The sequence below is a fragment of the Sceloporus undulatus genome, chromosome 4 (genome assembly GCF_019175285.1).
Source record: "Sceloporus undulatus isolate JIND9_A2432 ecotype Alabama chromosome 4, SceUnd_v1.1, whole genome shotgun sequence".
In the NCBI taxonomy this organism is placed as follows: Eukaryota; Metazoa; Chordata; class Lepidosauria; order Squamata; family Phrynosomatidae; genus Sceloporus; species Sceloporus undulatus.
Genome location: NC_056525.1, coordinates 170771962 through 170794563, shown reverse-complemented (window position 1 = coordinate 170794563; position 22602 = coordinate 170771962). Strand labels below are relative to the sequence as shown.

The following is a 22602-nucleotide window of genomic DNA, read 5'->3' as shown; positions in this document are numbered from 1 at the left end:
TATTATCTCTCAATCTGATTTAGGATAAAAGAAGGAAGGAAAACTATTTTCAACATTCTCATAACCAGTTGGCGGTAGGTTGAGGTGGATAATGAATAAAATATCCTAGGCTGCATCTGCACTGCAGAAATAATCCAGTTAAACACCGCTTTAACTGCCATAGCTCAGTGCTATCAAATTCTGGGATTTGTAGTTTGTTCTGACACCAAAGCTCTCTGACAAAGATGCTTAAATAACTCACAAATCTACAAGTCCCAGAATTCCATAGAATTGAGCCATGGCAGTTCAAGTGGTGTCCAACTGGATTATTTCTACAGTGTGGATACATCCCTAGTTCTTAAACTGATTTACATCACACAATTTACAGTGTCACTAATAAATCATAATCACTGCCACTTCACTTATTTGGAGCAAAACCTAGGTAGGCAGAAATGAACGGTATGAAAGGCAATTTTATGCCTAATTAAAAAAAAAATCTTGGCAAATTACACTAGCTTGCGTAAGTCCCTTACATCATTCTTTTTGTTTTAAGATCCTTCCCACCCACTTCCCAACCTCTCCTTTTTCCTCTCACTGTCTAAACATTACCAAGGAGAAGTGATGGCCCTTTTGCTAGTTTGAAATGGATCATAATGGAAAGGGGGTGTCCATTTCACCATTGCACAGTGAAGGTGATAACTACCAAGGAAACTATCATAATAAACTCTCTGGCAGCGTAGGTGGCAGCAAGTGAATAAAGAAAAAGGTTAATCATTCTGGAATATGGCTCAGTATATATACAAGGCTACATGCCTGGTTTTTCCTCCCCCAGCTGTAGTAAGAGACTCTGGTGAAGAGTGGATTTGCTTAACTGTGTTTTCTTATTAATTATTGTGGTCTGTTGGAAATCTAGACTGAGGCTCCTATTCTCTGGTGTTTTGCACCCGAGGCTGTTAGCCTTTAAAGAATCCATTGTACATAATCTCTCTGCGTATTAGTTATCACCTCACTGTATGTTTGTTTCAAGGCTGCCATGCAGTTACCACCGCCTTGCCATCTACGTCATTCCCTCCCTGTTTACTTTTATGAGGCAGGATGGATACTCCCTACGTTCCCACCCTGACTCTGGCTGGCCTTTTCCTCCTTTACTGTTTTCAAGCTGTTGGTTTGTATCTCTCCTGAACATTTCTACCATCACTCTGCCCTGAATGGGATGTGTGTGAAAAAACCAAATAATTCAAATGTATCCTCTCTTTATCAGTGTTATGGCTTCATGCCCACATCATTGCATCATTTCAGGGATGATTTCCCCCCTTCCCTTTAATCTAAGGGAGATTAGCTCTCAAGATTTGTCTGTAGCAGTCAGTGCACTAAAACAGAAAGTTGAAAGAATGTACATGTTGGGTAACAGAGAATGACATTGTGTTGAAGAACCAGCACACATATTACACCAGCAAGCCAAAACTGAAAAAAGGAAAGAAATATTTTTAAATAAATGTTTTATTTATTTATTTTAAAATAAATACATTATTCATTTAAAACATATATCTATTAATATATTGAGTCATTAAAACAAATTATTTGTTATGTTTTAAAAGTGCATTTTTGTTATTTTATTCAGAGCTGCTTTAATATTTCTACAAGTGATATTTCTAAATCTGCTTTCTCTGGGAGATCAGGCCAGGAAGCCAAACCTGTTTTAGACTTCTAGACAAGAGCTTGTGCAGTCTCCTTGATCTCTTGGTAACTTCCTTTTATTAGCATTCATATTTCTTGTGCCTGGCACCCAAAATGATTACTGACATTTTGTCATTCCAATTCCTTTCCTGCTGGAATGAATTCATTTGTCCTAATTAAATGCTGGAAATCTGAATAGCTCTGCTTGACTGCTCAAACTAAATGCCTTCCTTCTGCCCACCCAACCATAAAAATGGAGACCTGGCACACAAAGTTGGGAGAAGTCAAAGGTAGTTAGATGTAGTACTGACTGCAGCATCTTTGCAGAAGTGTAGACTACAGAAACAGATGTGCTTTATGCAGATTTGTCCCAGGAGCAATGAACAGAACTCTGAAAAGAAGGAAGGCATTGTCTGAACAAGTTTCTAGTAGGAATTCTATTTGAAGTACAGTATGACCCCGGTATCCTCAGGTCTGGTACCCACAGTTCCACACATCCGAAAAGGTATATTCACTCTAGGGATTTTTCTAGTTCCTCCAGCTCGATTCTGTGGTTGCTTCCAGCAGAAGTTGACTGTAGAATCTCACTGGAGATGTAGGAATGCCTAGAAAGGTGGTTTTGCTAGGAATCTCTCAGTCCACCCACATAATGCTTTGGTCGCTGGAATTCATTTATTTCAATAGGGTTTGCTATTCATGATTTTACATTTCCATGGTAAGTCTGGGCACATATCCCCCACAGATACAGGTTTTATACTGTATTGAGAAAGACACCTGTGATGATGTTTTGCAACATGCAAATGTATTTAAATGCAGCTACTTAATCAGTCAAGAGGTAGAGAATTAATCAGTTAAAACTTCTTCAATTAGTTAAAACCCTACTTAAAATGCATTATGTCATTTGAGAACCCTCTCTGAAGCTTACTCGCTCTCCTGCTTTATCAAAGTAGTGTAATTTTACCTACAAATTACATTTTAAAAAATTAAGTTTGGTATACGATTTATCAAGGTTATCCAGATAAGGAAATATCCAGCAAGAGATTAAAATCTTGATGTTAGTTTTTGTTGAGAGTTGGAAATGATTGTAATAAGAGGGAAACAATTAGCTAAAGAATTATGTATTACCCTGTTCTGATATTAACAAAATAAAATAGCTGATGTTGGTAAGTTTTTTATCATTATGTTCAATGTGTGAAATTTGGATATTAATGTAACGATGGAATAAAACTTAATAAAGAACAATTTTAAAAAATCACAGTCCTATTCTTAGTTAAAGTAAATGACTGAACAAAGTCAATAGAAGGATTTGTGTATGTAAAGCTAGATTTGGGACCAATTCACATCATCATTCTTGATTGAATTTACCAAACTGAAAGTTGATCAGGTAAATGATGGTATATGGTCCCCCCGCGTGTTGTGGTTTGTTGAGATTCAACTGAAAGAACAGGAAAACTGTGAACAGTAAATATAGTTCATGAGGTGACTTCAGCACCATCCAGGTTGAGATGAGGTGCTAGTCTTGCTTGAAGGAATTAGTATCATTGGGAATGGGCTGTGTAGCAGTGAATTTACATCACCCCTCTTAAGACCTCCCTCAGATTTGGGTGTGTTTAGCCTGGAGAAAACAAGCCTTGAGAGGTGATGTGATAGCTATCTTTCAAAATCTGAAGGGTTGTATTATGAAAGATGGAATGAGCTTGTTTTCTGCTGCTCCAGAAGTTAGAATCCAAATTGATGGACTGAAATTATAGTATTAAAAAGAAGATACCTGTTATACATTAGGAAAAATGTATAGAGCAGGGGTAGGCAATCTTTTTGAGCCGGGGGCTGGGTTGCTGTCCCTCAGACAACTGGGGGGCCGAAGCCAAAAAATAAAAAATTAAATAATTAAAAAAAATTAAATATATAAATAAACCAGGACAAATGTAGGACAAAATTTTCAAATGGAAGACATTTTTCTAAAAAAAAATGGAAGACACACAAAAAAATTTGCTGATTTTTAAAAAAATATTAATATAAATGCATGCTACTGAGGCTTCTATAGACAATTGCTCCCCAAAGGCCCTGGCAGCAATTGGGCTGGGGCCGGTCCCAAGGCCTCGCCGGGCCGCATCCAGCCCGCGGGCCGCAGCTTGCCTACCCCTGGTATAGAGCACCTTCAAAGGTAGGGGACTTGCCTTCATTTGAAGTTCTTAAACCAGAGGTTAAATGGTCAGTTCTCAGGGATGCTTTAGCTATGAATTCTTACACTGGCAAGGTCTTAGGCTAGATATCCCTTGAGGTTCCTTCCAACTCTGAATCTGTGCATAGCTTTTCACTTCAAAATACAGATTTAAATAATGAGTTTGTTTGTTTTTTTTACAAATATCCTCTTTTTGAAGATAAACCATTGAGTGGCTGAAATAAATGAAGCAGTGTCAAGATTATTTATATTAGTGGGGGAAGGATTTTGGGGTTTGATAATCTCCTAGCAAAGTCTGGCTTCATAGGGCAAGTATACAAATGCCTTATCAGAAGAAAGAGTTATTGAGTTTAATGGGATGTATTCTTGCATACAATTGCCTTCCATATCCATGGATTCTGCATCTGTGGATTCAACCATCCACAGCTTGCAAACATTTTTTTTAAAAAAATCTGAAAACCAAATCTTTATTTTGCCATTTTATTAAAGGGGCAGCAACTTCATGTGTCATTGTATATGATGGGACTTGAGCATCCACAGATTTAGGTATCCATAGGAAGCCCTGGAACCAAATCCAGAGGATACCAAGGGCCCACTGTTGTGACTGTAATATCAGTTTGTGATAAACTGTGAGTTGTTAAAAGTATTCACAGAAGCTGCTAATCTTCAACTTGATTAGCATGCCTGATTTTGAATATGCCATAGTTTGTACATTTTGTAGTGTTTCCAATACATTTAATTTTGTAGTTTGCCATTTGTCTGCAGCTATATCTGATTTTCCTGGAGTACAGGAGTAGACAGGCTAATAGCTGCCAGTGTGCTTTGCTATAACTCATCCAGCCAAGAAATGAAGTGTTCTGGGCCTTTGTGAAGGCTTCCAAGAATGACAGCCTATGCAACTTGTGTCTGCTTTCCTCTGAATGCCTAGTTGGCAGACAATTTCTGCTAGACAGTCAGGTATACAGAAAACAGAAGTAAGTGTGTGTGAGAGAGGCAAACCATGTTTTGTCTGCAAACAGAGACAGCATATTTTTAGATAGGTATGGGTTACATTTATGTAACAAGGTGGAAGGCCAGGGAGCTTTATAATGCAGGGGCGGGGACTCTTTGGCCTGCCATATGGTTTGGCCTGCAGTTCCCATCAGCCCCACCAGCATGACTAATGGTAAAGGATGTGAGAGTTGTAGCTCCAGTCCAAAACATCTGGAAACTCAAACATTCCCCACCCTGCTATGATGGACCCAGAGTTGGGCTCTGGAACTTATGTTACTCTGATCATGTGGGACAGGACATTTTTACTGGGTGTCTGTTCTCCCATTCAAAAGGTTTATGAGTGGAAGCTTCTCTACTGTGTACAGTCTGATATTCAGATTGTGTTGAATGTAAAAAAAATGGGGGAAAGGAGACATTCAACACAAAGTTGCAAATATGCTTGTATACCTCAGTATCCTAGCAATTTTTCTTATCACCATTAGAAAATACCTTAACTGAAGAAAAGAAAAATACTTTAAACTCATATCAAATCTCAGAAAAATTGTTAAAATCCCTGATCAGGGATTGCAGTGTTTGTGTGTATGGGGAAATCGTTTTTCTTTTTGCTTTGCAATAAATTTTAGAAGACATTGAAAGAAGATTGGTATGATGGTTCATTTGATTCAATTGCATGTGGCCTTTTGTCTCTATTGAGTTTCAAAAGCCAGGATTGGCTATAGCAATAGAATTAGCAATAACATTTACATTTCTATATCACTTCATACTGAACTAAGCAGTCTCTAAGCAGTTTACAACATGTAAGCCAGTTTCCCCCAACAAATTGGGTACTCACTTTACCAATCTACGAAAGGATAGAAGGCTGAGTCAACCCTGGAGCCCTGCGATCAAACTCACAACCTTGTTAGCTGCATTTATCCATTTGGACACATAATTATTACTTGAAATGCCTAGGTATAAGGACATGGTAATGTTCTTCTCTCACATAGCCAGATAGTGTAGATTCAGTTTGGTTTAAATAAGGCAAAGATCATAAGCCAACAACAAAGCATGGGTTGAGACTCTGCATGGTTAATGAACCATGGCTTGTCAGTAGAGGCAGCTTTAGAGATGATGTCCACAGGATGCACCATGGCTTGTGACATGTGAACATAGTCAGTTTTTAGGAAGCAATCTGAATGGTGCATTTGAATTAAAAGATACATTTTATTTTGCTGTTGACCAAAACATTCAGTTTAGTGTTCTGCTCCATTTGATTCCAGATACAGATATAGTCCATCATATTCTGATTCTGATAGCTGTATTTGAATTGTGTCTTTGCAGTTATTTGGATGAATGCTTTTCAAAAGTGGGGGCCGAGATGTGTGGTGGAGGACAATGGCAAGTGGACAGCAACTGGGGGAGAGAGCGTGCACAATTGAGAGCAATGAAAAACCAACTGTGTGATCACTGGAAACTCCGCTCAGATCCTTAACAGACGACCGTTCACATGTTTTAAACATGTTTTCTACATCCAAAAGGGTTAGACACCTGCTTTCTTTTTTATGTTGATGAAAGATGAATTCCTGAAGAAACTACTAGATGTTGCACTTAAAAGCAGGGATGTGAAAAACTGGTTGCATATTAGCAAACTCATTTGAATCCCAGCTGCATTCCTTTCCCATCCTTTGTTTCGATCAAGTTTCAATCCTTTGTTCATTTCTTTGTTTGGAAATTCATAATATTTTTTGCATTGATTAAACCTGAGCAGAAATCATGTGACCCTCTGAATGTTATTGGACTTCAACTCCCAACATTCATCATCATTGTATTTTTACCTCTTGTTGTTCACCGCCCTGATTTCTTAGAAGGGCGGTATATAAATAAAATTTTATTATTATTATTATTATTTATTATTATTATTATCATTGGCTATGCTGGTTAGAGCTCCTGGGATTTGTAGTGCAACAACATCTAAGAGTATTTTACAAATGTTTGTACAGTACAGTATTTGTAGACATTTTGCCATGTGGAAAATAGAACATTTTCAGCCTGTGATACCTTTCAGATGTTAAAATACCATTGCTTTCTAGAAAACACTGCAGGAATGTCTTTCTGAATAAATTTTTAAGTCATGTGTAAAATGGAGATAGTAACTCAGCAAATTCAGATTCTGAGTTTCCAACAAATGTAGTTGGAAACTATTGCTTTCTTCTACCTTATGTGTTGACCAGAAGCATTTGTTTCATGACAGGAATCTTTAAAACCTGACAATTATAAGGAAATTGATTGTGTTTCTTTCTTTATAGGAATTTTTCCTATTCAGCAACATAAAGGAATTGCTTTAGGTGTCAGATTAATGTGATTTTTGCTACTCTCTACTACTGTCTCTGTACTTTGTAAAAGAGATTGGTGGTGGTAGTGATGGTGTAGTGATATGCAATATAAGAAGTTAAAACTTCTTTCTTCAGATGTGTGGCTGTGTCTGAGACCACTGCTATTTGACTGATGCCACATCTTGGTTTGCAGGAGTAGGAATCATGGGCCTCACTGATTAAACTGTATTTAATCAGGGTATCCAAAAGCTAGGGGTCATTGTCTATTTGGATACACAACTCTTACTTAAAAATACCTTGCTGAGTTCTTCCCCACTCTTTGTTTTCTCTGCAGAATCTTATGGCAAGAGCCCTCTATGATAATGTCCCAGAATGTGCAGAAGAGCTGGCCTTCCGCAAAGGTGACATTTTGACAGTGATAGAACAGAACACTGAAGGACTAGAAGGATGGTGGCTGTGTTCCTTACATGGACGGCAAGGTATTGTTCCTGGCAACCGTGTGAAACTTCTGATAGGCCCTGTACCAGAGAGTCCACCCAGCCAAGACCTGTCAAATTCAGGACCAGTACATCAAAACTTTAACCAGCAAAAGGTCTACCAGGTGCCAAATGCACATTCTTCACCTCGAGATCCTGTCTACCAAGTGCCACCTTCCTATCTGAATCAGGGAATCTACCAGGTACCCACAGGCCATGTTTTTCAGGGGCATGATGTTTACCAAGTGCCTCCATCTGGGCAGAGGAGTTTTGGTGCAATAGAAGGCTCCCCAGGAAGCAACAAGGTGTGTACAAATTGTCTTGGGATGTTAGTTTCCAAATTATTTGATTGAAGTACAGTACTGTGGGGATAGATGAAGCAGCTAAACCTGGTAGACTTAAGCTACCAATAAGATAGCTATTCCCTACTGCCAATGATACAGATTTATAAAGGATTGTGTGTAATATCTATCCCTCCAAGCCCTATTAAGAACCATTCAGTAGTGATTTTTGAACATCCTTCTTAGAATCTATCCTATATATAGTACCCTAGTAGCACATCTGACTCCAAATCAGAAGACAGCTAGTTTGAATCACTTCAGATTGATTTTGGGGAGCCAGTGTGGTGTAGTGGTTTTGAATGTAGGACTAGGACATTGGGAGATCAGGGTTCAAATCCCTGCTCAGCCATATAAACCTTGGGCAAGTCACGTGCTCTTAGCCTCAGAAGAAGGCAAGGACAAATCCACTCTGAACAAATTCTCCCAAGAAAACACCATAATAGGTTTATTTTAGGGTCACCATAAGTAAGAAATAACTTGAAGGCATACAACTTGTACAACAACCCTATAAAAAGAAGCAGGCATTGCATGACCCTAGTGGAGCTAGTTGACTACATTCCATCATCTACCTTTTGTTTGTTCAAGGCAAGGATAGGACCAGTAGCTGGACTAGCATCTGGTCAACTTGAGCATTTCACATGGTCTTGAATGGTCCCTAACATGCCACAAGAGGGACGTGTTTTCACTGTTATGGTGCATGAAGAATCCAGTCTGTCCTGACAGATTTTGAGAGAGGAATCCAAACAGCTAGTGATTTTTTGTTGTGTGAAACCTTTTTTTTGGTTGAATGAGTTCATTGAATTTTTAATTGGTTAATCAGCAGAGTGAAGAAGATGTGTAAAAGCTTTGGGGTCCCATCTGTGGTAGCTAGTGGTAAAGCCACTGTGGTTTTACTTTGAACTTTAAAAGAATTATCTGAGGTGTTGAATCTATTTTGAAGATAGGATTCAACTTCTTAGATTACCTCCTTAAAGTTCAGAATGAAACCCATGATGTATTCATGGCCCAATTGACACAATGCCACCTGCCACCAGAGTTTCCCATACTGTGGCAACATCCTAGTTCAGGATTAGTCAAGCTTCAGACTTGCAGGATCATCAGTCTTACCCATTCTTATAGATGGATCTTGGAGTATATCTGCGCAGAAATCCACTCCTGATCACCCTAAGTGTTCTTCATTACAGTACCATAATTTAAGGCAGTTTGGGCAACCTGAGGAGGATCATCTTTAACCTGACTCTAAAAAACTGGGACTCAGCAATTGTTGTTGATCTAGGGCAAATCAACCATTGTTCTACAAGTAGATCTGGGTCTGCCCCTTGTCCATCACTGGCTTAGATGCTTGTGCACAAAGGCCAAAAAATGTGATAATGAGGTTCCTATAGATGCCTGAGAGTTATGTCACACTATTTGTTAGGCACTCTTCATTTATTCTAGTTTTTAAAAAACAGAAGTGCCAATCAAAGCACCAATAAAGGCATTTTTTTGTTTAAAAGCTTTACATTGTTGGATATAATTTTTAAAATGGTATGAAATCTGACGATAGTGACCTACTGAGAAGGACAGGAAGTCTCCATAATCTTGATTAAAAGGGTGAGTGAAATGTAAAACCAAGAGCAAATAAAGTGACACTTTTGGCATTCCCCTCCACAGTTATGTGCCCGTCACCTGAGTCAAGGCTTCATGAATGTTAGAGGAAGGACTCTGTTGTTGTTCTTTTAATCCTTTCATTTCATCAGATATGGAGCAGCTGGAAGGCAGGGCTATCAGTAAATCCTCTGGAATATTTAGAGCGGGTTACTTAGCCTTTATAAATGTGTCTCTGTGACGTACTGCAGACAGGGATACTCAACCAGGAAGTACATGTCTGGAAGGTGCTATGGTCTAATCTTTCACTGCCGTTGATGTTGGCAGGAATCCTGGCTCTTTCCTTTTTAAAGTAAGGTTGCAAATCCTTCCAACTTGTCCTGGATTCATGGCCATTTGCTTCAAGGTACCTCAGGCCAGCCACTCTAGCTTTCTGAGAACTATTATTTTCCATTCAGAGTCTTTTAGATGAACTCTTTCTGGTATCCTAACTGCTAATTGTGTTTGTCTCTTTTCCTGTGGCAATGAGGAGATTTTCTAAAAGAACAGGAGTAAAATCCATTTACTAATATGGTGTCCTAGCCAGGTGATCTATCTGATGCTTATTTCATGGGGCCTATAAAGTGCCAGGTGGACATCCTAGCTCCATGATGCCACTGAGTTTATATGCGGGCGCCTTTTATGCAGCTTTCAACTTACGTTGAAAGCCCTGTGCCATTTCCTGAAAGCTGCGCACACCCATGGTGCCCGCACCACAGCACACTGCAAGCATGAGCCCCATTATTTTGAATGGGGCTCGAGCATAGGCGGAACTTGCCTTACACGGTGGGGTCCAGAACAGATCCCTGCGTAAGGCAAGGGACCACTGTACTTGCCTCACAAAGCTGACCTAAAACATTTTTGCTGCCTGAGACAGAACAAGGTGCATTATATCAAATGTTAGGCAAATTACTTTGGCACTACGAATGGCCTGGAGTTTCCAGCAGCTGATACCCTGGAGTGGCTATCATCCCAGCATCAAGTGAAGACTTGACTATCTTTCTGCCATTAAGTGAAGATTTTTTTTTCCAAGCTGGCATTTGGGAACAAGCTGATTTTTTATGCTAGGCTTTCTGTTTCAGTAATGTGATGTTTTTGATATAGAGTAGGCCATTGGTATCTGCTGGGTTTGGTTCTAGGAACCTCTGTGGGGACCAAAATCCATGGATGCTCAAGTCCCTTAAATGCAATGTAAAAATTTTATTTATATAGACCATTTCATAAGTATTTCAATTTTAGCTTTCTCTGTGCTTTTAGCTATATGTGTTTTTACTTGTATCTCTTTTTATTTTCTAAGCCAACTTTTGGGTGGGTGGTGGGGAAGCTGGATAAAAATACAGTGATTGATTGATGAACCAGAGCATTTGCTCCAGTTCTAACATTGATAATCCTGTCACACTGTTCAAATCAGGGTGGACTGCAGGGAGAAAGCAGAAGAAGAAACTCTCTTCTCCTTCCTCCTGATATTGTTACTGTTATTTTTAAACTAGGCCCCTGCCTCAGGGAACTTACCCTCACTTTCAACTTTCAGATCTTTGATAGTTTCATTTAAAAAAAACTAATTAAAAAGGATTTTTTAATCTGTTTTGGCTTCCCTTCTCATCTAAACAAGCCGATCTCTCATCCTAAATCCCTCATCCTCAGGAGATCAGTAAAACAATCTTTAAGTATTTAAGGGAGCTTGGCTCTGGGAACAGTTGAGCTCAAGGTTTCTTGCCTTGACGTCTAAAAAGATGAATATCTTTCCTTCAGCTGGCAACACCTGTCCCCAACAGATTAAGTACACTGCTGTGCCTGCTTCGTCTAATACAGGCTACGCTTGCAAGTATTCTGTGTGTCTTGGCAAGGCTCGAGAGTTAAAAATATTCCATCTAGTATAGAGCCTTATTAATAGCAGGGGGTCAAAATATCTACCAGGCAGCAGCTTTTCTGCAAAGGACTGACTTATTCTTTCCAGCCAGACTTCTCCATAGAATCAGTTTGTGGTACAAGTAGGCATTTGTTTTCTCATGTGTTCTATTGATCTATTGAAAATAGCTGAGCATCTCTTCCGTCAAGAAGGTGAGGATGGCATATTTATTCAGCAATGGAAAACATGTTTTTAAACCAAGGAAGTACAATATTCACCTGAAGTGTAACCAGAATTTGGGAAAAGTTAACTCTTTTGGACTAAAATTCCCAGAAGTCCCCAGCCAATATGGGAGCAGAGGGGGGATTAGCTATGAAATCACAACCAGAAAGAAACATCAAACCAGAAACATCAAAGCATGACAAAAGAAATCCCCCAAAACTGACCAACTCGACAAATAATAAAACCAAGAAATCTGTTAAATTTCAGGTATTGAGTGATAAAGTGGTAATTCACTCGGATCACAAACAGCTGCCTCCTGTAAATCTTCTAGCTTCTCCACAGCCTTTGTGTAGTGGCACTGAAGAACTAGATTCCCAGGATCCCTGGGACAAAGTCCTACAGAAAGGCCTGAGTCATTCTGAGAAGAAACCTCCTCCAACAATAGATTCTCCTCAGGACAACTCTAATAATAATAATAATTAGTACTAATGAAGTGTAAATTGGTCATTAGCAATTATCCCAACCCAAGGCTAGCCTGAAGGAAGAGACTCCTCCCTCCATAACTGTCATCTTCCGGTCTGCGAGCGAGTGACCAGGCAGGCCCAGCTCCATCAGGGCTAGCCTGAAGGAAGAGAGCTCCCCTCCATGATAACTGTCATCCTTCGGCCTGTGAGGGAGTGACCAGGCAGGCCCAGCTCCACCAGGGCTAGCCTGAAAAAGAAGCGCCCTCCCTCCAGTCCATCTGCCTTGGTCCAGGCTTCAGAGGGAGAGAAGAACCACTGGACCTCATCCCCTTTCCCACCACCATTCCCTTCTCCTTTTGCGTCATGTCTTTTAGATTGTAAGCCTGAGGGCAGGGAACCGTCTAATTAAAAATAATAATTGTAAGCCACTCTGATAGCCGTTAGGGCTGAAGGACAGGGTATAAATACCATTAATAATAATAATAATAATAATAATAATAATAATAATAATAATAATAATAATAATTGGTATGTTACCCCAGAGAGTGTGCAAGGACCACCTTCTACATACTCTAGCTACCCTAGTTGGGAGATTTTTGAGAATTGTAGTAAAAAATGATATTTTTCCCCAAGATGTGAACACTACCATGCAAAAATATCAGAGGTTTGTCCAGGATATGATTGACTAAACTCCAGTGTAAAACTAGCAGCTGTCTGTTTGTACAATGGGGAATTCTTCCCCTCCTCTCTATGCTGCAGCCTCTGTATTGCCCCAAAACCTGTAGTACAGGATTTCCAGCTCCATGGAGTAGGATTTGAAAGAGGTTGTAAGAGGAAAGGGAATAACTGGGAATTCCATTGGATCATAGCCAATATATACAACAGAATTCGTTATACCTCTATTGGGCTAACTCCACAGCATAAAATACATTATACCAGCTTTCACAGTTTCACTGATGTCTTTGACAGGCAAAGATGCTAAAAATCATAAAGGAGAAAAAAGGTAATGATGGGCCCGAACAGACAGGCTAAAATAAAGCTGCTTCAGTTCACTTTGAGGGTATGCTGTTTAAATGACACACACATCTTAACAGGCCAGAAGTTGTGCCAAAGCTGCACTCCAGACCTTAGGACTGGAGCATGGCTTTGGCATGGCTTCCGGCCTCTTAGGATGCATGCATCATTGAAACAGCATACCTCCAAAGTGACCCAAACCAGCATTATTGTGGCCTGTCTGTTCGGCCCGATGTTAGAGTCACAAGCCTAAATTCTGAGTCAGATGCTAAGGGAATAAAAGACTGGTAATAAAATGTCAATTCCATTAGCAGCAGCATAGTAACTTCCCTTGAGATCCAGTTGTCTTTGTTGTATGTGAAGATAACTGCTCCTTTCTTAGGCAGAGAGCATTGAATATATCAAGGAGTCTCTGTACTTTTACATCTGACAAAACTTTTAGGTGCTGTATAAGCAACCTAAATTCCCTAGGCACCAGGTCCAGTTTGATCTTGGACGCTAAGCAGGATGAGTGCTGGTTAGTACTTGGATGGGAGGCAGCTAACCAATACCAGGTGCTGTAAGCTATATTTCAGAGAAAGGAACTGTAAAACCACCTTTGCTAAGAACACCATATGAAATTCATGGGGGTCACCATAAGTTAATGAGCAACTTGAAGGCACATCCACACAGATAGGTAAAGTTTGCCAGTTGTAGTCCAATGAAGGGATTTTACCATTGTTGGAGGTAGTCCCAGACCTCTGGCTCCTTCTTGTTTTAAGGTTCCCCTGTTGTGGCTAAATTAGGTATGTTGAAATCCAGAAAAAACATTTACGGGTAGCCATGGCCATGTAGCAAAATACAACAAAGTCCAATATATAGTTTTTCAACAGTGTTATTAATATTTATGATGAATTACAAAGCAACATAGGTATAAACTGACATGAGGAAGGGAAGTAGTTATCTCTCCATTACTATATTATACATTTTGACAATGAAGGTTACAATAGAAGATGTGGTTTGAGGAGAGAGAGAGAGAAAGAAAGAGGACATCAGAGCTTGGAAAATGTTTTTTTTTTTTTTTTTGAAAGGCAAATTTCCGAATCTCACAAGAAACATGGCCAGTGGATAGGTGATTCTGAGAGCTGTAGTCCACAAAAGTAACATTTAAACTCTGCAAGGGATGAGCTTGTGCAAATTTACACTTTAACTTGGTTTATACAGGTTGAGTATCCCTTATCTGGAATTCCAAAATACTCCAGAATTTCTTACATGAGTGGCTGAGATAGTGACCCTTTTGCTTTCTGATTGTTCAATGTACACAAATTTTGTCTCGTGCAAAATTATTTAAAATATTGTGTATAGTTGCCTTCAGGCTATGTGTATAAGGTGTAAATAACACATACCATATATACCGGAGTATAAGTCGATCTCATGTATAAGTCGAAGGCATGTTTTGGGAGCAAAATTATGATGTTGATATGACCCTTGGATAAGTCAAGGGTAAAATGTAAGGAAAGGCAACAAAGGATCTAAATGATGGAGCAAAGGAAAACAATGCCAAAGAACCTACAAAATTCTGGCAGGCATAATGGTTTTGGCTCACACTAAAGGATGAATGGAAGAGAGAACAGAAAGAGGTCAGTGCTTCCAGGACAGATTGCACTCTCGCCTTTTACCAGGGATGGTTCTCTTTTTAATAAGCGTTAAAATATAGTATTTACATTGGCCCGTGGATAAGTTGACCTAGGTTTTTGGGGTCAATTTTTTGACTAAAATTTTTAGACTTATACATGAGTATATACAGTAAATGAATTTCAAGTTTAGACTTGAAACCCATCTCTGAGATATCTCATTATGTATATGCAAATATTTCAAAATCTGAAAAACCCCCAAATCTACAACATTTCTAGTCTCAAGCATTTTGGATAAGGGATGCTAAACCTGTAGTGAACAGTTAGACTTTCATGGGAATTCTTAGATGATAGAATGGGCCTGAAGGTTGGAAGAGATTTTTTTTTTAAAATATCCAGATAAAGAACTAACCCAACAAAAACTGACTGCTCTAGAACATTTCTGCATTATGTGATTTTTAAATTATTCTTTTACTTGCATGTTTTTTTAACATGCTGGAGTTGGAAGTGAAAACTGTTCACTGACCATCTTGTATTTGAAATTGCACAGTTTGCTCATATCACCTTATGATTCTTTCCATCTCATTCTGCCATGTGGTTTAGCTTTTGTTTCTGTTTAGCATGAGAGAAACAGCTCCACAGTGCACTGGACTTGTATACCATTTCAAGACTGCTCTTTAATGCAAAAAGCATGGCAACTGGAAACATCCAGTGGAACCCAATATCAGGGAAAAGAGAGACTTGAGTCTCAGGATGTTAAAAATGTTTGGTTTTATTCAGTGAAAATGACAGTGCAGTTCAGCTTATTAATTATATTGGTGACTTTCTTCAAGAGCTATTAAAAAGCATAAAGGTGCAATGTAACATTGCCAATAGTAAAACATATGCACATTCAAGAACAAAATATATGTTACATCCACGGTTACAGTTGTTGTTGTTGTGTGTGTGTGTGCGCGCGCGTGCCTTAAGTCATCTATTGACTTACGAAGATCCCACGAATTTCATAGTTTTTTTCTGAGGCAAGGAATACTTAGAGATAGCTTTCTGTTGCCTCCTCTGAATTATACAGGACTTGATGTTTCTTGGTGATCCCCAGCCAAGTACTAACCAGGCCTGATCCTGCTTAAATCTTACAGATCAGACAGGTTATACATATCAATAAAGAAACAGTGCCTACAGGGATCATTGACAATCCACTTCCAAATTCTATTAAATTCTATTATGGGGGGAAGGTACAGTTGTTGTTGTTTTTACTCTGATTCACTGAGGGTAAATTTTTCAGGGTTGTATCAACTTATCTCAAGTGCTCTTTAACACACACTTTGATTCCTTACCTATTCTTTCATCTCAATTTTTCAAGAAAACTTTCATTTGTCACTATCACCTCCATAGTTCTTGCTGCTCCCCCCTCCAAAAAAAACTGAAGGCTGTGGTGTTTCTGAAAGCTAAATAAATTTGTTCAGAACCAATTCATAAATCACTTCTCTAACCCTCATTCCAGATTAAACTGTACTTAGTACATGTGCCATGTCTTAAAACAGCTGTTGTCCATAGAGGCCACTTGTTCAAGGTCACTTTTGAAAAGGTGTCTTCAAAGGGACTGAGTATATGTGTGTGCACACATTGGCATCATGCGCTTTGCAAGCACTGTGGTGTTTTGCTGCCTCACTGTTTCCATTAAATAAGCACCAAGTATCATAAAACAGTGCAAGCTCAGCAGTTACTGCCGGCAGACATGGCAAGCCAGGTCAAAGAAACCTCTCAAGGCAGGTGATTACAGTGATATCATAACCAGGGAATGCCAAAGCCATCACTCTGTCAAGAAAAGATCTCAGATTGGCTGAAATACATTATGGGTTGCTTGAATAAATCTAACTTTTTCAATCTCTCACTGGAAATGTGGTTTTCCAGCAGATGTGGATTTAATGCAAAAAAAATCAAGTCCATGTATTGATTCATGCAATTGTTTTTTTTCTTAACACAGTTATATGTATGGTGTGTTATCTAGTTCTTCCCAGAGCTTAGGGAAAGTTATTTTTGCAAAGTGAAAACATGAAATTCATTTATGTTTTGTATACACCTTATGCACATAGTTTGAAGGAAATTTTACACAAAATATTTTTTGTGCATGAAACAAAATTTGTGTATATTAAACCATCCAAAAGCAAAGATAGCAAACTTTGGATTTTTGTGTACTGTATTTTGGATTTCAGAATTCCAAATAGGGGACATTTAACCTGTACCTGTTTTAGCAGGTTACTTTTATTTCAGCTTCAGGGCTTGGAGGCTTTTAACTTGAAAAACATAACCCATTGAAGCTAAGAATTTCCTCTCCCATTCTGATCTTTCAGAGGGCTTCCTGCAAGGTGAACATAGCAGCAAGTCTTTGCTTCTGATTGATTAATTTGCCATATGAATTTAATGCTTCCTCCTACAAACTGTGTTTCTTTTATTCTTACTGCTGAAATACTTCTACCATTTTAACTTTGACTGTGTCTTGCTTTGACAACTTCAAAATTAGGCTTTAAATTATCGAGTAAATAGAGGTTCTCAAACATAGGCCCAAGACAGACAGGTGGAAAGTGGCACCGATTCTAGGGTTTGGGAAAGCGCGCCAACTGCACGCTCCCAAACCCTAGCACATAACAGAGGCGCCATAATGGTGATCTCCCATCCACATGGGGGCCGCCATCATGACGTAAGTAATGCGCAATGTACAGACATTGCTGCACGTCGCTTACATCATTGATGCACCACAATGCGCCAATGGTACACTCGTGACATCCGCCATACGGACTTAAAAGAATCCATTTTGGCTGCTGCAGCGTCCCTCGGGAACAAAAACGGGCGGCTCCAGCCCACCCTTTTGGGGCAGTCTGTCCAGCCCCATAGTCTGTGAGCTCCTTTCATGTGGTCTGTGTTAAGGGTGTAGAATAGTTGAGAATATCTTTGTACTGCCCAATTTTGTTTTTGACAATGATGGACATAGAGGACATTTTGACCAGGACCAGATTACAGAAAAGGCTAAGAAAGCAGCAACTTTGGGCCTGTGGTTTTTTTATAATCCAACTGTGATACGACCTTTCAATGTTATTTTCTCAAAAAGGTTAGTACTGTAATTAAAAATAATTTAGCTAAATTTGACCTGAGGCTAAACTGGGTAAACATATCAGTAAGTTTCACAGAACATTTTGCTCACAGAAACAGGAACACCCATCATATTAAAACAACAAGACCGCAGTTATTAACATATAAATGTGGTGTATTCTATGATTTGTAGAACCAGGAGGAACGATCATGTGGCCCATGAACTGCATGCAGCCTTTGGGAGAGCCTTTGTGGCCTTTGATGCCCCCCACAAGAAAAGGACCCCCATAAGGAAAAAACCCAGCAAAAAACATATTTGTGATACATCATGTAAGCAGTTCAAGAAACAGCAAGTTTCCCAGAAGTTGACAAATTTGCCTTTTGGGACTACAGTTCCCATTGTCCCTCAGACAGTATGGCAACTGAACTTTCTCAAATTTCCCTGACGTGAACCAAAGCTGAACTAAGGATCAAAGGAATATCGGCCTGAAGCACAACAGAGTCTGCTACAGATGAACCTGAACAGGACATGAGCCAGGAATTTTAAGGATCTGAGTCCCAGGTGTCACTGTTTTATAAGATGTAATGTGGGTATATATTGCCTCAGAATAAACTGTAAGGTAGCTTGGCTGAGTTTTTGGCCTACATTTCTAGCAGCAGTATTCTGCTACTGGCTAGAAATGAAGAATTACTCTAACAGCTGTTTGGCTGCAGGGTTGGAGTAGTTACGTTACATGCATGCATATACACATCTTAAAAACACTTTGTGCCAGCAAGAATAGGGCTTATTTAAAAGAGCATGTACCATGGCTCAAGTATATTTAAAGGATACAGATAATATCCTGGAATTCTTAGTATTGTATCCTTCATGAAAACATGGGTCTAGTTATAATTCAGTGCAAAGGAGACAACTCCTCTGCACGTGCCCCAAACACTTTTTATTGTGATGTTGCTTATTTAGAGACTGATATCTCACACTAAGAACAAATGCTGAGATTATGCTCTGGTTCATAATTAAGTTCCGGACCAAAGTCAAGCAATGGAATTAGCATTGCTCTCAAACAAACATTCATTTTTTAATTAAAATTTATTTACAAAAAAATCTGCTCTGCTAAGTACTCAAAGCATCATTGTTGTTGCCTTCGAATCATTTGTGACTTATGGCAACCCTAAGATGAACCTGTCATTGAATTTTCTTAGCAAGATTGTTCAGAGCAGGTTGCCTTTGCCTGCCTCTGTGGCTGAGAGAGTGTGTCTTGCCAAAAGGTTACCCAGACAAATTCCATGGACAAGCAGGGGTTCGAACCTGAGCTCCAGAGCCATAGTCCAGCACTCAAATCACTACACCACAGTGGGTGTCCAAAGCATCATAGAGCAAGCTAAAAAAATAATGTACGGAAATATTTGTAAGAACATTAGACACCGATTAAGAAAAATACAGAGCAAATATTTCACAGTTGTATTTACCACAAAGTGTCCATCACCTTAAAACCCTTAGAAAGCAGAAACAACAGCCCGCCCTCCCGGCGAATGCTGGCAAAGGCTCATGCAGTAATGAGTCTATTCACCGTGTCATCCATGTTCCCATGTCTTTCCTTCCAATTAAGCTGCAATCACAGTGCCAATTGAGGGGAAAAACAATAGCCACCAGGATCTCTTCCAGAAATGTTCTCCCCCATTATTGTTTTGCTGCTTTTTGTTCACAAGCTTTTTAAAAAGCCAGAAACTTTAGTTACAGTGAAAGCCACTTGGTTTCTTTGTTCTTTATGCACAAGACATTGTAACATCACAGGGAGAAAAACATCTGCTATATTTTGAAGTTTGGTTGTGAAACATTTTTTCCATTTGCGGGACACTTTCTGTTCCTCCTCCTCCTCCTCCTCCTCCTCCTCCTCCTCCTCCTCAGGAAAAACATGAAGCCTCATTTCACCCTTGGGGGTCATATGATGTCCTAGTTGCTTTTCAATCCATAGTTTATTTAGAAAAGCAGACCTAGACAACTGTACAATTATATTTCTAACTGTACAGTTGTCACAAAACAAGCTTCTCTTAAGGAGGCTGCTTTAGTTCAGTCTGACATTTTTCAGACTTCATTTGAAAGCTAGTTCACCTTCACTCAGTGCTGGCAAATGCTCTGTAGAAAAGTTGATTCCTTGCCCAGTTCCCCTACTCTGATAATCACAAATTAATTAATCAAGATAGAAGTACTTTCTTAAATTTTCTTGATCATAATAAAAGCTTAAGTATAATAGACAATAGGAAATAATGGGCCCGTACAGACAGGCCAAAATAAAGCTGCTTCAGGTCACTTTGGAGGTATGCTGTTTAAATGATGCATGCGTCCTATGAGTCCGGAAGCTACACCAAAGCCATGCTCCTGTCCTTAGGACTGAAGTGTGGCTTTGGCATGGCTTCCGGACTCTTAAGATGCATGCTTCATTTAAATAGCATACCTCCAAAGTGACCCGAAGCACCTTTATTTTGGCCTGTCTGTACAGGGCCAATAGAATCTAAATTAATACAATCAAGCAAAGGCATTATCTTTCTGCAGTAGTGCTGGTAGGATCTCCCATGTCAGGCTTTTGCTAAGGAGCCATATTAAATGTGCATAACAGCAACTGGGAAGTAGCAATAGTGGAGAGTGACACTTGTGGAGGATCTCTCCGAGACAATGACAGTAGCATCATAGCCAATGCTTGTCAGTATTGTGCGAAGGAAGGCACGGTAACTTTCTTTTGAATGTATTTTACCATGAAAAACCTATAATGAGACAGTCCAAAATGAAAAAAGAGAAAGTGTCAGAGGATGACATTCCCAGTTTGGATGGCTCTCAGTGAGCTGCTGAGGTACAGCAAAGGACAACTACAAGTAGTCCTATGGCTAATGATGCAACTGGACTCAAGCTGGTGACATTCAGCTGTTGACATTTTCAGAGGTGAAAGGGAAGTCAGAAACCACACAACACATAGTATAGCAACATGGAATACAAGAAGCATGAATCAGGGGAAATCCAACATACTAAAACAAGAAATTGAATATGTAAATATTGCAATACTTGGGGTGAGTGAGCTAAAGTGGACAGGAATGGGGCATTTTTAGTCAGATAATTACATAGTGTTTCAGGAAATGAAGAACTAATAGATCGGGTGGCATTGATAGTGAGGAGAAATGTAGCAAAAGCAGTCAAAGGACATACAGTAACACAAAGTCTAACTGAATCATATCCAAGCGTTCAAGATAAACCCATCAATACAAAATAATCCAAGTATATGCTCCAACTGCAGAGGCAGATTCTGTGCTGGAGTCCAGGAAGAAGTTGATCACACACCCCAATTTGTTAATCACAGGCAATTGGAATGCAAAAGCAGGCATCAAAGATTGTAGGGGAAATTGACCCAAGATCAAGAAATGAAGCAGGATTGCAACTGATTGTATTTTGTGAAGCCAACAGTTTGGTCATTCCCAAATACATTATTCAAGCAACCAGAGAGACCACTGTAAATCACCTGATGGCCAATGTAGAAATCAAATAGACTAACTATTTAAAGTAAACGATAAAGACATTGAAATAGTACAAGATTTTCTATGCCTTGGCTAGTCATTAATCAAAATGGAGACTGCAATCAAAAAATCAGAAGAAGGCTAGGAAGAAAATCAACTCATTTGGAATGTGGTGCTGGAGAAAAGTTCTATGCATACTACTAAAAAGACACAAATAAAAGGGCTTCAAAGCAAGTCAAGCCTAAACTCTCTTTAGAAGCCAAGTTGAATAAATTGAGACTGTCATTCTTTGGTCATATAATGAGAAGAAGAGGAAGATTGCATTCCAGATGGATAGACTCAATTAAGTAAGCCATGGCCCTGAGTCTGCAAGATCTGAACAGGGCTATTTATGATAGGGTGAAATGGAAGCCTCATTCACAGTCACCATAAGTTGAAGTCAACATAATAGCAGTTAACTAAAACAAATCAATGGAAAAGAACACATATTATCACTGTACTCATCATTCCAGAAATAAAAAAGCAACTTTGAATAAATATATCTCTTAACTGTCGGTAATTAGATATAGGGCTGAAACAGATGGTCCTAAAGGGGCAGCTTGACGCCACCCCTTTGATTGCTGGATCGGGGCTGCGGCAACCACACACTGTGCCCCCAATCCGGCATTTTTCCAGCCCAAAAAGAAGCAGAAAAATGCCGCTCTTTTTGGGGCCAGAAAGAAGTCAACCTTTCCACCACTGTCACAGATTTATGGCGCTCCTGCAGTGTGTGGTGTCCAAACACTGTGCCACCGGAGTGCCGAAAAGCTGCCTCCATTTAAATGGCTAGGCTTCAGGACTTCAGCAGCTTCAGGGAGGCTTCGGGGCATGCATCATATGTATGCCATGCCCCCATGCCACCAGGAAGCCAGCTTATTGTGCTTGTCTGTTCCAGCCCATAGTTAACTATCTCTTGACTTAAAGTAGGAGAGGGAACTGGGACAGGGGGTAGTAACATTACTTTGAGCCACTCTTTTAGCCAATTTTCATTTGGGGGCTGTTTTGGTTGGGAAGTACAGGGTGAGGAGTAATGTGGCTACTGTTTTCAGGGTGCTTTTGGCCAGTTCTCAGGTGAAAAAGAAGCCAAAATTTAGTGAAAATTTGTATTTTATAAAACTGAAGGTATTGCAGAGCTTCAGAGGCTACCTTTTGGGGTCTTAAAGGCCATATGCATCCTGCAAGCTGTATTTTGCCACCCATCTTAAAATGTTATTCATTACATTTATA

At 39.5% G+C, this 22602-nt stretch overlaps 1 protein-coding gene across 2 annotated transcripts in view; it reads left to right on the top strand.

Annotated features, from left to right (window-relative positions):
- Positions 1–22602, top strand: part of NEDD9 (neural precursor cell expressed, developmentally down-regulated 9) — a 74489-nt gene that overhangs the window by 21819 nt on the left and 30068 nt on the right. The window contains exons 2-3 of one of the 2 annotated variants that reach the window (XM_042464148.1): positions 6152–6349; positions 7478–7924. In XM_042464148.1, the coding sequence (XP_042320082.1) occupies positions 6329–6349; positions 7478–7924 (468 nt within the window). In that variant the 5' untranslated portion in view covers positions 6152–6328. The remainder of the gene's footprint in view (positions 1–6151; positions 6350–7477; positions 7925–22602) is intronic. The other variant, XM_042464149.1, reaches the window with a different exon arrangement.